General features: G+C 42.3%; 1 protein-coding gene across 16 annotated transcripts in view; it reads right to left on the bottom strand.

Moving 5' to 3' along the window:
- Positions 1–17278, bottom strand: part of R3HDM2 (R3H domain containing 2) — a 186454-nt gene that overhangs the window by 60555 nt on the left and 108621 nt on the right. For all 16 annotated transcript variants that reach the window (XR_012241551.1, XM_073613807.1, XM_073613812.1 and 13 more), the window contains 5 exons: positions 14114–14231; positions 10290–10368; positions 5853–5912; positions 2631–2771; positions 2317–2425 (listed from right to left, as the gene is read on the bottom strand). Coding sequence is in view for 15 of the 16 variants with exons in the window: in XM_073613807.1 (XP_073469908.1) it covers positions 2317–2425; positions 2631–2771; positions 5853–5912; positions 10290–10368; positions 14114–14231 (507 nt within the window). In the remaining variant the exon portion in view is untranslated. The remainder of the gene's footprint in view (positions 1–2316; positions 2426–2630; positions 2772–5852; positions 5913–10289; positions 10369–14113; positions 14232–17278) is intronic.

Raw genomic sequence — 17278 nt, 5'->3', positions numbered from 1 at the left:
CCAGAGGAGGAGACAGGAGGGTACGATAAAATCAGATCGGTCCACCCGTATGAAAGGGCCCTAATACATTATTTAGGTATAAAAGTAAAAAGTACAAAATTCAAGCATTACTGCAATTATATAAATACAAAACAGGCATTGAAACAAAATTATAGTTTCATATTAAAGTGGTAGTAAAAAAAAAAAAAAGTGCACCCCTGTAGGTTTAAGTCATAATATATTAGTATGCACGGCATACCAGTACATTATGACCAACTTACCTGTACAAGGAAACCTCCAGCGCAGTACTGTCATGGCTCCCTGGCGCTCCCATCTTCACCCAGTCTTCCCTGGGTTCGTGGGCGTCAGATGTATAAATGGCTGGGCCTGCAATGACGTCACTCCTGTGCAGGGGCCCCGTCGCAAAGCTCTGAAGGCACTGCACGGGTATGCCGTTTCTTCAGAGCGCAGGAGGCCGGTGACGGCATCGGTTAAATATCTCCTAAAAATAGTGCAAGTTTAGGAGAAAAATTGCTATACCTACAGATAAGCATCATTATAGGCTTACCTGTAGGTACAAGTTAAAAAGTGGACTTTACTTTCCACTTTAACAAATAGCAAGGTAACATACAGGGCCCCAAACCAGTTTCAGAAACCAGACAGTCTGGTCACAGAGTTATGATGCCAACTGGAGGCGAAAGACAGATCATATAAAGACTCCTTTCTACCACGCTTCAACTGAAATTTAGGACTCGTTTATCCTAGCAGTCAAGTGCATTTTAAATGCAGTACAAATGCATATGAGCCTAGTTTACACTACTGTGGTGCTTTCATGTTTGTTAAAAAAAAAAAAAAAAAAAGTATGGTATGCAACATCATATTTTTATACATAAAAAAAAAAAAAAAAAAAAAAAACACATGTATGCACCACAAACATGTAAATGCAAGTCAGGAAAAAAAAAAATCATAAATATCCCTAAAAAAATGCAATGCAAAACTGCAGCACACTGAACGTGGGGATTGCGGTGTAAATGAGCCCTTACTGTGGAAACCAATGCAGAAGCATACGAACAAGCAATGGCCTACAATGATGCTTTGCTTCCAACCTCTGCTAATCTTTTTGTTCTCCTGGTATAAACTATCACTACATTTGTAAAAAAATAAAATAAAAACAAATAGCAAGTCCCTAATGTGGTTTTCTTTATCCCTGGGACGTGTTCTGTTCTATTCTGAAGAAGGGTGTTATCAACATAGCACGAAACTGTCAAACTCTGAACAATATGGAATATTTTGTATTGTAACTTTACATTCAATTTTAAGTGCAGCAATACCTTTTCGTTTATTTATATATTACACACACACACACACACACACACACACACACACACACACACACACACACACTTTAGGCCTCTTGCACATGAGGTGCCCTAAAACGCTATGTTTTTCTGCATTTATGCATTTTTCTTCACTGAGGCTCGGTTCAAATTAGTGCGATGCAGGAACCCTGCAAATTCACTGCGGGTTCCCACATCGCACCTGACCCGCAAGGCAGTTCACACTGCACTATGCAAACTGCTGGGAGTGTCAAGTTAATGACACCCCCAAATCAGTTTGCATATCGCAGTACGAACTGTCAGTTTGGACAGGAATCGGATCGCATGGGTGTGAACACCCATTGCGATCTGATTCTGGTACGGACCAAAAAAAGGGTCTTGTGCAAGTTTGGTCTGAATGCGATGCAAATTCAGCCATACTATCTGTGCGATATCACATGTGATATTGCACAGCATACTGATGTGAACCAGGACTGATTCTAAATGTAGCCCATTATTTTATTGGGCCTGTAGGCAAAGGCACATAAACGTGTGCCATTTATATTTCAGTAAAATACAAAAAAAAAAAAAAAAAAAAAAAAAAAAAAAAAATTATCTGTCAGTATTTTTACTCGTTTACACGTAAACATTCATACACGCCACCTTCCCTTGATTTAAAAAAAAAAAAAAAAAAAAAGGCATGAATACAAGGAAGTGCTAAACAGTCCATTCTTGCATTTTTTTTCTGCCAGGAATATCTGATGTTCATGCATCAGTACTGCAAGTACCCTAAAAATGCATAGAATACTAAAACAGCATAAAAGATTAAAAAAAAAAAAAAAGTTAGCACAGCAGTATAGAATGAAGCGGTCAAGAATTTACATTCTGAGAAGAGGGATAAAAACATACAGTAAAATAGTAGACATTGCATGTTACTTCAATTGAAGCTTCAGTTAAGCAGCTCGGACTACACACAAAGAATTAAATTGAAAAAAATAAAAATAAAGTCAACTGCCCTCACCTGATTATCATCACGGTCCATGCTGGCATCGTCTCTTTTTAGGATGAATCTTTGTTGAAATTCACAACTCTTTTCATCTTTGATGTGCTCAGAGAACCTTTGCTCAGGTCTACAGAAAAAGAATATATGTGACTTTTAAACCAATCAGTAGAACAGTTTAAATTAAGTCTTTTTTGTTACAGAAAGATAAACGTGACTTACAAAACTAACACATTTGTCAAATACTGTCAAACCATACCATACACCATAGCTAGTTACAAATTGTGACGGGGGGATAAAGATTGCAGCAAAGATTGTCAAAACATGCTACTTACATTCTTGTGTTACTGGTTTTATTAATGATTACGGCTTTGCCTGTTTGGTCTACATTATGATCCATGCCGAAATAAGCAGCAGCACGGTGTAAAAGCATCCTGTGATATGAGGTCATCTGTGGAAACTTCTTAAACTGATTGCTGAAAAAAGGGAGACAATGTACATGCAAGGGTCAATAGATTTTCCATGAATGTTTTCAATTCATGTTTTTTCTTAATGCCTATGAACTGACAGATTTTTTTAAAATGTTATCCACTGCTACAGTGTAAGGCTCCATTCACACTTGTATGACTCCAAAGTCACAATGACTTTGGAGTGCAACTTGGAACGGGTGAAACTTGGATGTGACTTGTCCAGCTGTAAAGTCGTATCCACTGTTGCATGTAAAACATTAAGGTATGACTTTCATACAACTTTTGATTTGATTTGATATGGGATGGAATTTGTATTGCGCTCCATTAGGAGCGCATCTAGGCGCACAAAGACATAAAGAGGAGGGAGGGTAAGGACTTTAGAGACGTTAGAGTTAGACTACTGCCCTCAAGTTGCATGAAAGTATGACCAAAGTAGTTTATGAACGACTAAGTCACACATGTATTAATGGTCATCACTGGAAAACATGGTGTACAACTTGTCATGCGACCGATGTCTAAAGTCACATGACAAGTTGCACAAGTGTGAATGGGCTATAAATGTTTTAAGGTTCACATGCTGTTGCGGTTTTGCATTCAGCTGTGCTACATAACACAGCACATGGGAAACACACTGGAACCACATTTGTCTTTGCTTTAAAGTAGTGAATATCTACATGGTTTTATATAACATTACAAGTGAATTACAATAAAGGCAGAGTCAGAGTCATATTGCTAGAACTTAAAGCGTCACTAAACCCACATCATAAAAATCAATAAATGGTGTATTACATGCTGTTCATACTCAGTCAGCCCCTAGGAGATTAGTTTTCTGTATTCTACAAAAAAACTGGTTGATCCTGCTGCTCTCTATCTTCCCCTTTTGTCCAAGTCCCCAATGCAGCTAGGAATTTTGCAAAACAGTGTTAGCTCTGCACATGCTCAGTTTTCAGTGAGTTTCTATGATGAGCATTTCCTCCCCATCACATCTGAGCAGCCCATGTGACTATAGAGTCACACATGTGGGCATTTGTCTGCATTATCAGTGGCCATCCAGTGACAGAAGATGCCTATTCAGAAGCAGCAGCAAAGAAGGAAGCAATGATGAAGGGGAGAGCAGTCCCATCAGAACTGGAAGGCGGCAAAACCCAGAAGTAAGTCTGCCATAATGTGCAAGTGTGCATAAGCATACTTGCGCATCATGACGACACTTGCTACCACTCTCTATGTTACAGTTCTGCTTTAAAGGACAAGTTCACCTTGTGGAACATGCAACATGTTCCCAATGCTGCAGCTGCCACCGCCTGCTGCCCTCCCTCCCTCCCTCCGGCGCAGTACAGAGAGAAGTTCCCTGTACTAGCTGTAACTGTTTGAAAACAGAGTGGCTGTGCGGAGCCCAGTTCACACGGCCGTGTCAGTCATACACAGAGCTCCGTTTATGAATGAACTAAAAGCCCCGACATCCTTGGCGCCTGTTGCACATTTTTATCTGCAAAAAGATGCGCATTTATTATTTTTGGTAGAAAGGTGAGCTTATCCTTTAAGATACTTGCATGCTTGGTGCCTAGGACAAGAAAAGAGCACTAAAGTGTAAAATATTGCTTGTCTGAATAACTGTAGGTAGGAGAATGTAAACGGGAATCACAAGAATGCCCCTCTCTGAAGGTCCCTGGCTGACAAAATCTAGTGGCAGCTCAAGTGTATGTAAAGCCAAAACCTTTTTAAATTCTGGATGCAATGTGAAAGGGTTAGAACCGCTGTAAGGTTTTTACTTCTGACTATGCCCAAGTGGGAAGATTTATTCTCTCTATTAACCCTAGGAACCATTGTCTCCATTACAGGAAGTGATGGACAAGCCAAAATTTGGGGCTGTCACAGGTAAAGAAATTTTCTAATGGGACACCAGTTCTGATGGTAATTGTCCAATGGGAGACCACCTCTTACTTCCAGGTAAATTTTGGAACAGGTAGTGAAGAGAAATCTCTGTGGCTGGACATAATAAACATAAAAAAAAATAAAAAATAAAAAGAGAAGAGGAAAAAACCCCAATTGGGATCTCCACCATTTCCTAGTCTTCCCAAAACTAAAAAAAAAATGTGTTTTATAAATTTTACGCATATGCAGTTAATCACACAATTGATGTGCAGAACTAAATACACGTATGTGTTTGTATGCATTTTAAGTACATGTTTATTGCTTAATTATCATGCAATATGAGAGAATAAATCAAAGAATTATTTCATCGTACGGTTGCATGATATTTTAATTATGCAAAGCACATAGATTTGAACTAGGTACTAAGAAAAGGATGAGACTTTACCTTGGAATGCAGTAAAGTTTATGGATTTTACTACAGCAACACAAACAAATTTTAAACACTACTATCACTAAGATCCCTTTCACACTGGGGCGGTGTGAACGTTAGCAGTAAAGTGCCGCTAGTTTTAGCGGTGCTTTACCTGTTATAGCAACGCTTTAAGGCTGCTAACGGGGCGCTTTTAACCCCCGCTAGCGGCCGAAGAATCGGTTAATAGCGCCCTCCCTGTGTCGGCGCTGCTGAAGCACTTTGCAGGCACTTCGGCAGCGCTGCCCAATCATTTCAGTCTTTGGGGTGGTTCTCCCGCGTTAAAACGCCTGAAAAGCGCCCTAGTGTAAAGGGGGTCTAAGAAATACTGGTTTACATTATTCAGCAGTGATCAGGTAATATATCAGTACTAATAAGCATGGCAATAGCTTAGGTAGAAAGAATTCAAAATAGCAGACAAGACAATGATGAAAGAATGAAATGCATGTTTATACACCTATGTAAAGGCTCATAAGACCAGAACAGGCATCATGGCTTTTATCTTCCAACAATCATTTGAAGGTATTTAATGTAGTGTGCAAGAATTCTTTCCTTTCCAATGTGTGAATATACATCTACATCATTATCTTTAAGGTTTCCTTTTATTTAGGTCATGGGGTAAAAATATGACCACATCTGGGATTAGCACTACATCACATGCTACATTAAAGCAGGTTACAGCTTGTTTATTCACATTATGATTCTAGCTGTTTACATGGTGAGAAGGATCTTTGATTCAGACTTACCTATTATCATTAATAAATTCAAGGATTTCTTGTTCTAATTTTAGCAGCATCATTCTATCCCTAAAAGAATGAAATCAAATTACATTATTTTCCATCCATATAGACCAGCAATAGCACCTTTAATTCAGCATAGTCTCAACACTGCAGTATCTTCGCCAAACAGATCTAAAGTGTAGCATGTGAAATCTTTGGTTACATTTGCCTAAACATCTGTCCTTCACTATACATATTACAATTGCAAAATAGAAAGACTAAATTTGCAAGAGGTAATGATTTGCCTTTATGATTAAGCAATCATATGTACTTCCAATTTAAACCCTTAAACATCTGAGAGATTACTAAAGAAAATGCCTGGGATTGCTGAAGTTCGATCTAAGAGTATAAACAGACCAGATTTAACTTGTTCATTGTCCAACTATGGGCTTAGGAACAGCTGGTAAAACAAACTGTATTGCTTAACTGCAGTGTAGAAAAGTAGCGAGGATGTCTGGTTGAATAGTTCTAAATATTTTGGCAGGCAATAGTAATTACAGAAGAAAAAATGTGAACCCCCTAGAATTAACTTTTTTCTTCAGTAATTTGTCATGAAATGTGATTTGAGCCTCATCTATGTCACAATAGACAAACATAACGTGCGTAAGCTGATAACAAACCATTCTAATTTTTCTGGTCTTTACTGAACACACCCATTAAACATTCACAGTATTGGAGGAAAAAGTAAGTGAACCCACAGACTAATAACTTCAAACGTTAAATTGGAGTCCAATTGATGAAATTAGTTTGGAGGTGTGGTTTAGAGCGATTTTGATTGATAGAAGACACTCCGACATTTTAAGATTTAAGATTGGTTCACATCAGCCCACATTTAACAGCTAAAGAACAACCCACATTTAGAACAAGAACAACCCACATTTAACAGCTAAAGGGCTTGAAGACATCACTGGAGCTGGCAAACATCCCTGTTCATCTACCATACCATTGTGCAAGTCCTTCAACAGGCAGTGGTGTCCATGGCAGAACATGGAGGAAGCTGCAGCACTCCAAAAAATAAAATAAATGAAATGTGCCTGCAGTTTTCTTCGCCAAAATGCAACATTACTGGGAAAAGTATTGTGAACTGAAGAAACAAAAGTTGAATTGTTTGGGAAGAACACTCAACATTATGTATGGCGCAAAAATAGGCACGGCTTGCCAACATCAAAGCATCATCTCAACTGTGAAGTATGGTGGAGGAAACATCATAATTTGGGCTTGTTTCACTGCCTCGGGGCTTAGACCACTTGCCATCAGCTACGAGAAAAATGAATTCTCCAAAATATTTTACCAAAATATCCTACAGGATAAGGTCAGGGTGGCTGTCTGCCACCTGAAGCTTAGGAGAAGTTGGGTGATGCAGCAGGACATTGACCCTAAGCATCAAAGTAAATCCACCACAGACTGGTGTCAGAAAAAGAAAATACACCTTTTGGAGATGGCCCAGTCAGAGCTCAGGCCTACACCCCATAAAGAGCTTGTGCAATGACCTCAAAAGAATCATTTACACCAGACATCCTACAAATGTGTCAAAACTGAAGCAGTTTTGTAAAGAAGCATGTCAAAATTTCCTCCTGAGCATTGTGCAGGTCTGGTCCACAGCTACAAAAAGCACTTGCTTGAAGTCATTGCTGCCAAAGGAGGTTTGACACACCATTAATTCCAAAGGTTTACTTACTTTTTTTCTCCAGCACTGTTAATGTTTAATGAGCGTGTTCAATAAACACACAAGAAATTTGAGTTGTTTGCATGGTTTCATCTTAAGCACATTGGGATTGATTTACTAAAGGCAAATCCACTGTGCAATGCAAGTGCACTTGGAAGGAAGCTCTGCTGATTTCTATCATCCATCCAATCATGTACAAGCAAAAATGCTGTTCTTTTTCTTGCATGCCCCCCCAAGATCTACAGTGACTACACTTCCAAGTGCAATTGTAGTGCAAAATGGATTTGTCTTTAGTAAATAATTGCTGTGACTTAGATAAGGATAAGATCACATTTTAGGCCAAGTTAACATCTGTGTGGTTGGTTCCGCTGTGGATCCGCACCTGTTACCACAGCCGCAACCACCTGGACATAAAAATGTGGTGGATGCGTGCGGGTGCCATTATTCCTAATGGCGCACTAGAAATCACCCCCAACTGGGAACCACATTGCCTTTCCAGTTCCCATGTGTGCTGCCATTCCAATAATTGTGCAGGGACCTTTTCCCTGTATTTCAGGAGGCATGACAGTCCATTCAAATGAATGGGCTGCCGTGCTCACGCAATACACGGCTCGCAGAGCCATATCAACGTAAACCTAGCCTTATGGCAAATTACTGCAGGAACCTAGCTAAAGCAGTAGTAAACTAATGGAATAAAGAAAATAAAAAAGTGGGCCCCTGGGAAATTTAAGCCATAATGTGCTACCATGCACCGCATACTAGCACAATATATGACAGACTTGCCTTAAAATGAAGCCCTCCAGCGATGCCCGCTATCATCGCTGTCCACACTTTCATCTTCACCCGGTCTTCCTTCCAGATTTGGTTTGTGCTCTCTGGCCAACAGAATGGTTGGGCCACGATGATGTCACTCCAGTGCATGAACATGAGATCACAGCCGCTAAACTTACAGCACACTCTGACATCGCCATCACTTCAAGTGTGAATATCTTCTAAATACTGCAGGTTTAGGAGACATTCACTGTATCTACAGGTAAGCCTTATTATAGGCTTATCTGTAGGTACAAGTTAAAAAGGGGCGTTAACTACCGCTTGAATTCCAAGGAGTTTATGTACTTATTCTTTCCACTGTAGGTGCTTGCCTGGAGGACAACTTTAACAAGTTGTGGACATTTGATATGCTACTCACACATGCCCAAAGAATAAATAAAAGCAACAGATAATGACCACGCCCCCTAAAACGTCCCAGTCCCAGCATGCCCAGGTACTGTGACGGCATAAGGGGGCAGGGTCACCACCTATATAAGTCAGAGCGGAGTGCCCAGAGTGCATTCCAGCCGGAGAGAGCATCGTGTCAACATCAGAAGAAAAGAAAAGGGAAGAAGGCAGAAGACCGGGCTCCTCCGCTAGCAAAAGAGCGGCAAAAGAGCAGAAGATAGCGGAGGAGCCCATCAGAAGACCCCCGAAGTCGGAAGAAGACCCCCGGAGCTGTCTAATAAATTACTTTAAAAATCTGTGTAGTGTTTTTTTTTATTGACACTTTTTCCCTAGGTGAATGGGTGGGGGTACCATGTACCCCATACTCATTCACATAGGGTGGGGGGCCGGGATCTGGGGGCCCTCTTATTAAAGGGGGCTCCCGGATTCTGATAAGCCCTCCGCCCGCAGACCCCGACAACCAACGGCCAGGGCTGTCGGGAAGAGGCCCTTGTCCTCATCAACATGGGGACAAGGTGCTTTGGGGTGGGAGGGCCGCAGGGCGCCCCCTCCCCCAAAGCACCCACCCCCCATGTTGAGGGCCTGCGGCCTGGTACGGCTCAGGAGGGGGGGGTGGGCGCTCGCCCGTCCCCACCCCCTTTCCTGACTGACCAGGCTGCGTGCTCGGATAAGGGTCTGGTATGGATTATGGGGGGGACCCCACGCCGTTTTTTCGGCGTAGGGGTTCCTCTCAAAATCCATACCAGACAGAAGGGCCTGGTATGCCCCTGGGGGGAACCCACGCCATTTTTTAATTTAAAATTTGGCGTGGAGTTCCCCCTCAAGAATCAGTGCGAGTTGGCACCCTGTCGGGTTGCCATGGAAATGGAAAACCGCAGCCAAATGCGACCGTAGCTAATCGCACTGTGCAAATGCAGCTGTTCGCAGTGCCTGGAGTCTTGAACTCCACAGGAAAAAAAACATGCTTTTAACTGCGGCAGAATAGCCGTCCGTGTGAAAGGCGCCTAAGTGTTATTGAGGGGTAAAACAGGAACAAAATGTTATCTTCTCTGAAAGTGCAAAAGTCATTGCAACTACTTTTGTTTTTTTATTAGGCTTATTCATTTTTTTTAGCTTTGCATAAATAAATTGGCCCAATGGCAATTTTCAAAAACAGTGACTGGTTTATGTGCTGGAACCACTATATCAGTGACAGTTGCAGTTCAGCAATATTCAATCAGCTCTTTGACTTGCAATCCTGCTAAAGAGGGCTGAATAGAATTACCTACAGCACAGCAGTAACACAAGGTTTCCACATGGCTATGAAAAAGAAAATACCGTGATGTCATCTCCGACATCAAGATTTTCTGTGAGCTCCAGCAGCCATCAACAGGGCAGAGCTACTCCAACTTTTATCAGAGTCTAACTGCAGCAGTTGATCGCTGCAATAATGAAAAAGTACACTAAATGATACACCAAAAAAAAAAAAAGACAAATTAAATGCCCAATTTTGAAAAGTTAAAATTGCATTTACAAGATACCTTGGGTTATTCTTCAGTGTGTTCACTAAAAATTCATGTACATCTATTCCAGTAGAATCTGTGTACTCCTGACTAGAATCTGTGGGGACAGAAGAAGGAAAATCACGTCTTATAAAACACCAAGTCTTATCTTGAAAGTCAGTAGTCTTTCTAAAAACAATGGATGCAACTTGCATTACTCTATAGTACATAATAATCAACAGTAACATGGGAGTGCACAACCCTCAATAGAACTTGCTAAACACCAATTACCCTTTAGCGACATTACACATCATCGGTTTCACTTCAGAAAACAAGGGTCTATGTCCTTGGCAGTCATACAGACATGGTAGAATATAATAGGATTGTGTTTGACCACTGCTCACCCTCTTCTGTCACAACTGAGTGAATCCTACGCATAGGAACCCAACAAAAACTTTCCTGCAAGTGTTTCGTGTTCAAGTCATAGTGATGCAAAAGGGGTTGGCAGTGAAAGGCCATCTCCCAGTAACCTTATAGTAAGGCAGACTAGTTGTAGGCCACCATACTATATTTAACAGAGTAGCCACAAATATATTTTTCACGTATTCTATTTATAGGCAACTCTCCAAGCTTTTGAAAATCAACAATCCTGTGAAAATAGAAAAAGATTTTTGTGCTTAGTGCAAAATCGATGGAGAGACCCAGGAATCCAGAACTGATTGCATCAACACCTACAGAAGGCTAGGACACTGGCAAACAGACAAGTTGTTAGACAGCCCCCCATATAACATCTCTTCTACCCAGCAAGCCTCAGTTTTGTGAGAAACCATTACAAAGGGCCAGCCAAAAGACAGGAGAATGGGACATGTGTCCCTCAAATCAGCTGCAGAAGAGGCAGAAAAAGCCATCTCTTGTGATAAGGTCCCATGAATTCCTCCAAATTTACATTATCCTCTATAAGGGGCATGTGGGAGCACAGGGCTATCCCACAATGGATATGTGCCAAATAGGAAAGAAGGAGCATCCATGTGCTTCCCCCAACACTTCAAAGTGGAGACCAAGTGTTCAAGGGTAGCATACACCGCAACTTACAGAATAGGGATCAGGCCACTAGCCAGTTCAAAAGGGAGGAGATTACACAAACTTTCCTGAGGGTGAACAAGGTGATGCTCTTGCAGCCTTTAGGCGATGTTCAACAGAGATCAGGTCAGAATACAAACTCACAGAAGGGTCCTATATTAAAAAACATAAAATGTTTGTTCTGCAAAACTAGATAAAGTTCCAAGCATGAGGACAGATCAGGTAGAAAAAGATTTCCAGGAGGGGGTGGTATGAAGGTGCCATCCAGTTCACTGTACTGATTAATTTTGTCTGGAACTTCCTGGGTCAAAGAGAGCATCTGAATATCTTGCCTCAAGATCCCAGAAAGAGGGGGAGGCTGAAAAGAACCACAAGTCCACAAGGGAAGGAGACTAGTTGGGTGAGATCTAAATAAACTAGAACTCCTAAAACTACTGCTAGATATATCATGCACCACCACAGACAAAACTGCCCCCCTTCAGTGAGGATCTACAGAGCATGCCAAGGAAAGGTACTAGGGTGGACAGAAGATCCAGTGTCTCGAGCAGCGATAGGTGCTTCTGGAGGACACTGAAGGATCAGATCCTTACTAGGAGAGGGAACAGTAGGAACTGATCCCTGCCAGCCACGTAAGTCAGGGACTTCTTTCGAAAAGGGGGAGAGATGAGGGGCACATGAAACGCAAAGGCAAGTTCCTACCACAGAAAGAACAAGATTCCAGGGTGTGGGGATTCCAAATCATACCTTGTAAGATACACTGCCAAGTGCAGTAACACCCAAACCATGGTTAGGGGCAGGTGAATGACTTGCCAAACTCAAGGGTTTAGCTTGGTGGCTACCAGGGGTGACTTGAGCACCCAAATGTTGAGTTGGCAAACTACCCAAGGAGTCATCTGGATAAACCAACATCCCCAACTTTTAGAAGTGGAGGGTGCACCTTCATGAAGGTGTTTTAGCCCTATTGCTCAGAGATGGTAGGTAGGATCTGAATCCATAACACTACTATTGCTGATATAGATGAAGGAGAAAAGGTGGAGTTCCTCCAACCCCTCTACAGAGCTCCTGGCGTTCAAGTAGCAGACTCCAGCCACTAGTGACATTGCTAATGACAATGTTAAGAGAAGGACCAATTGTTACCCTTCAAGGGAAGTCTTAAGTCAGATGTTCCATGGCTTTATCACTGGCGTCCCAAGCCTATAGCCAGAGTGCCCCACGCATCTGTATCGGCAACAGACCCAATGAAATGAAACAAGGGGCCTAACAGAGCAATAGATGGATCCTTAAGTGATTTCGGCATTCTGACATTGTTTGATATAGTAAAGTGAAACAGGAAGAAGAGCCACTCCAGATTATTTGAACTACAAATTTGCTAGTCAGGGAAGATCTTCAAGCTACATCTATGGTGGGAAGAGACCACTGATTAATAAATTCCACCTCAGAGGAAGAGGGAAAAAAACTGACATACTCAGAAGGGGCCCAGGATCCTATAGGGTGTTTCCAGTTCTCACAGAGGAATGACCTATATAGCAGGTGTAATGGGAATGTATTTACAGATGTAGAAACTCTAATAGATCCTAAGGCCTGGAACAACAAGCTGATCTTCTACACGCAGGTTAGAACATACTGCATCAATCAGGTGAGAAACAACCCATTGAAAATCAGAGTCATCTGCAGGTGGCTCAAGAACAGCCTCTCCAGGGTTAGACAATTGGGACTTCAATTAATCAAACGGTAAGAGCAGCCTTGGGCTCAAGTTAAGCTTGATTAAGAGGACCACAAAGGTCAGAAATAGACTCTGCCAGAGATGGCGCCGGGGGACAATAGTTCAAAGTGGATGTGGAGGTCCCTGTGGCTATGAGAGACACATCAGCCTCATCCAATGGCACAATGACAAAATGGGTCTCAGGTTCTAAATTACAGGTGTCACTTCCTAAGAATACCAGATAAATGCATCCAGAACCACTAGGGGAATATGGGCGAAGCAGCAACACTGTCCTTTAGGAAGACTGATAAAAATCACGTAGTGGAAAGCAAACTCAGTCCAACGTGAGGCAAACTGGTGCTAATGATGGTTTTAGGCAGCCATGGGTGAAAAAGGCACTGTAGGCTGGCAGTGGAACAAGACTGTATGATCCACAAGGTGCTTAAGCAGGATGGTGCTAGCTCTAGACTGAATGTTGGGAAGGAGAGCATGGAATGCATTAAGCACTCCACTTAGGAGATGACAGACACTCGTCTTCTCAGCCTTAACCCTTACCACAGGAAAAATGGTGGCGGTGAGAAATTTGAAAAGGTGCCAAATGGTGAGGTAGCTCTCAATACTTTAGCCCAACCAGCAGCTGAGGCTATGCCTGAAAAAAGGCCTGGAAAGCAATCCATGGCAAACAATACGCAAAGGTCTGGAAACCCCCACACTGCCCAGTGACCAAAGGTCACATCCCTGGCTAGTCCTGCAACTTATCCCTTCCAGCGGGGTCTGTGTATGGCCTCCAAAGCTTTTCATGAGGAAATGTCGATCTGGATAGCTGCTATGTAGGTAGAGACAAGCTTAAGCACCAGTGTAAGAATCTTGAAGTCACTAAGGAAAAAATCAGCAAGAGGGGTTATACAGGGGCTGGCTTACATCTTTGTTTGCCAGTGTCCTAGCCTCCTGTAGGCAGCAGTACAACCCGACTGTTTCTGAATTCCTGTGCCCCTCAAAGGACAATGTAGAACGTCTGTTTTGACAGTAACTGACAGAACTAATCTGTCTAGACCAACTGATGCCACAATAATAAACCCACCTCTAGAGAGCATTTTCTTTGGCCCTTTTTCTTTATTTTTCTCATCTTTCTCAGGTCCATCCTTACAGCACTTCTCTTCCTTATCAGAAGGACAGCTAATATGCAAGTGAATGACATCCTAAAGCAAAAACAAACAAAAAAAAATATTCACATCACACATGTAGACAATAAAGCATGATTTAAAAACAATGCACTGTTCTGTATGTTCAAGTTTAAAGAGCTCCCTGTGTACTAGTAAAGAAACATTACACCAATGACAGAATGAGTAGCATATAAATCACTACAAATTAATAGAGCAACACTCAAACTATCAAGTAACAAAACCCCTACACACCAGGGGAGAGGCAATTCAATTTTCCCTAGGGCACACATGAGAAACTGGGACTGTTGTGGAGGGCTGAACTTTATTCGGCTCATTAATTTTGGACCAGGGAAGGTCTATATGTACGTAAACATATAGAAAACAAACAAGTGACACTAATAACAGGTAGGAAATAAATCTTTCAGACGGGGGGGGGGGGGTCGGGGGGGGTAAAAACACTGATCAGCTCCTTTAGCTGAGTCTTGACAGTCCTTGCAGCTCTCCATACAGACATCTACCAGCATGCCTCTCTCAGCATATCAGCCTCCTCATTGAGGAAGCTGACAGGCTGAGAGCCATGCTGATGGTGGAAGAGCATTGAACACTGGATAACAGTCAAAGGGTCCGATTTAGCTTTGGCGCCACATTTTGGCCAGGTCTGCCCTAAACCATGGAAGCCATACCTAGGAAAAGACAATACATTTCAACCATCAACTGGATAGAGAACTAGTTAAAGGTATATAAAATATGACAGATTCCAGGGTGCTAAACAATGGCTCGACACTCTCTAAGCTTCCCCCTATGTGCCTGACCTCGACATACCCCAGGTGTCTCTCCCTGTCATTCTTATTCTAGTTCCTTTAATTCACTATCATTGAGGAATTCCTTGTTGTACAGTTTGGACCAATCATATCTTTCTCATGAAAGGGACACAATGAAACTCAAGCCCCCTTTGATGTGATGACTCTTCAATAATAATTAAGATCTCTACCTAGCAACCAGAGTCATGTAGTCTGTTAAGCATGAAGGTAAAAAAACTTGTGTGCCGCAGCCCCCCTAATACTTACCTGAGCCCCATTGTGATCCAGTGATGTGCACAAGCTGGCTCCTGCTGCTGTCAATCACAGACAGTGAGCCAATGAGGATAGAGAGGCACAGCTGAGTGGGAGAATGAACACGCAGAGCAGCACCTCAGAAGCAAGCCGTGCTTGGGTGCCCCTATAGCAGGTTTGCTCTGGGGGCACTTGGCAGGAGGAAGGCTGGCGGGGGAAAGAAAAAGGATCAGGAATGCTCTGTGCAAAACCACTGCATCTTGTAAATGACTGACAAGTTCCTGGCATACATAAAAGTATTTTGGCCCATATCTCATAATAAAGAGAAGTACAGCCAAAGTGTTTATGCTATACTTTCCTATGGATCACTGGAGTACAGTTTGCTCTGGATTTCTGTGACCCGTTTTCAGCAAACAGTGGGCTGAAATGTATTCTTAAGACCTGGATTTCTACAGCCATGCCATTAAAGCCAGAGACAGTGAAAGGAAGGTGGAATAGAGGGCCTTGAAATAGCTGATCTGTCCTGTTGGGAAGAGGCCAGGGATCATCTGTTAGAAGTCTAAGTATTCCTGTGTAGCATGTTCTTCTGGGCCAATTTGGAGCAAGTAGAATCACTGTTTATGCTCTTGCTCTACCTTGTAGAGCAGGCGAGGCAGAATTTGTGGTGGAGGGAAGGCATAAATTAGCCTGAACTGAGACCAAGAGATAATCAGGGCACCCAAGGCCAGAGCTTGAAAACCCCTGGGTTCAACAACTGAGGCAGCAGGTTGTTGTATCTGGAGGCTAGGATTTTCCACATCCAGAGTCCCTCATCTTTACCATATAAGATTGAAAACCTCTGGCTGAAGAGACCTTTGTTTAAGCGGTGGCAGCTGAGATAATCTGCCTGCCATGGGTGGTTCAGGGCATTCTGCAAACTTGGCAGTCCTTGGAGATTTTCTGGGTAATTTGAAAGCAGAAAGGTGGTAGAGTTTTGAACTTATCTTGTACCCTTTGAAACCCATGATTGAACCCACAAGCCTGGAAAGTCTGTGACCCAGAGAGATTCAAATTGTAACAGACGCCCCACCACTGTTAGGAATAAGAACAATGGGGAACGGTCAGGAGTTTGAGAACTGAAATTGCAAGAACCACTACCGGAGTAGGCCATTTTTTCTTGAAATCTTTTGCCATAGGCTAAATCTTAGTAAAAAGCTTAGTAGGAGGGTATAATCTTTCAGGATTGAGCCAGTCCTCAAAGTGCAAAATCAATCTGTGTGGGCATTGGAGAAGAATTTTAAGACTTAGCCAGTCTCCATGCGCTTATTTAGGCTGTGGAGCGGCACGGTGCTGTTAGGCAAAGATTAATGCTCAATGCATCAATGTGTCCGCAGTAGAGAACATTTGGCACAAAGTTGTAGCTTGTACTCTGCTATTTCTGCTACAAAAATCAGGGACCTAAATACTGTCCTCCATCAAGCAAAGGAGCTTCCGATTCCTGAGCCAGGTCAGGTGGAAGAGAATACATGTAGAGTTTCCAACATTCCAGAAGTTTCCCAAAAAAATTATATACAGTGGAAAAGAAATCTGCTTTTGTCCAACGGGCCATATGGTGCATGCTTAAAAGGGGGTCAATCAGATAAAAGGTAGCAGTGTCATTATTGTACATTACTCAGGAGCAAGAGAACAGCTATCACCCTGAGTGGTGTTCATAGTTTCCTGTAGGGCATCTGCAGAATACATGCTATTTGTCCCTTTTGTCCCAGACTGCACCTGTGATCTGTCATTGCCCAGTGAGGGGATCTCCAGTGGGGTACTCACAGGTATGAAGTGTGGAATAGATAGGGTTTGCATGTTTCGAAAAAGGAGTCACCATAACCCAGGTGCTGACCATATTCTTGTGGCTGTGTCTCTGTAGATGGAAGCAGAAATGCAGCAATGCACTGTGGGCAATCAATTGCCTCGCAGCACACAGATGTCAACTGAACTTTAGAAGGTATCTTTATGAGAGGACTCAAATTTTATTTAAAAAAATTCATGCAACTTTTTTTG

Source organism: Aquarana catesbeiana, linkage group LG02, assembly GCF_042186555.1.
Source record: "Aquarana catesbeiana isolate 2022-GZ linkage group LG02, ASM4218655v1, whole genome shotgun sequence".
NCBI lineage: Eukaryota > Metazoa > Chordata > Amphibia > Anura > Ranidae > Aquarana > Aquarana catesbeiana.
The sequence above is the reverse complement of the archived record's forward strand: the minus strand, read 5'-3'. Positions and strand labels throughout refer to the sequence as shown.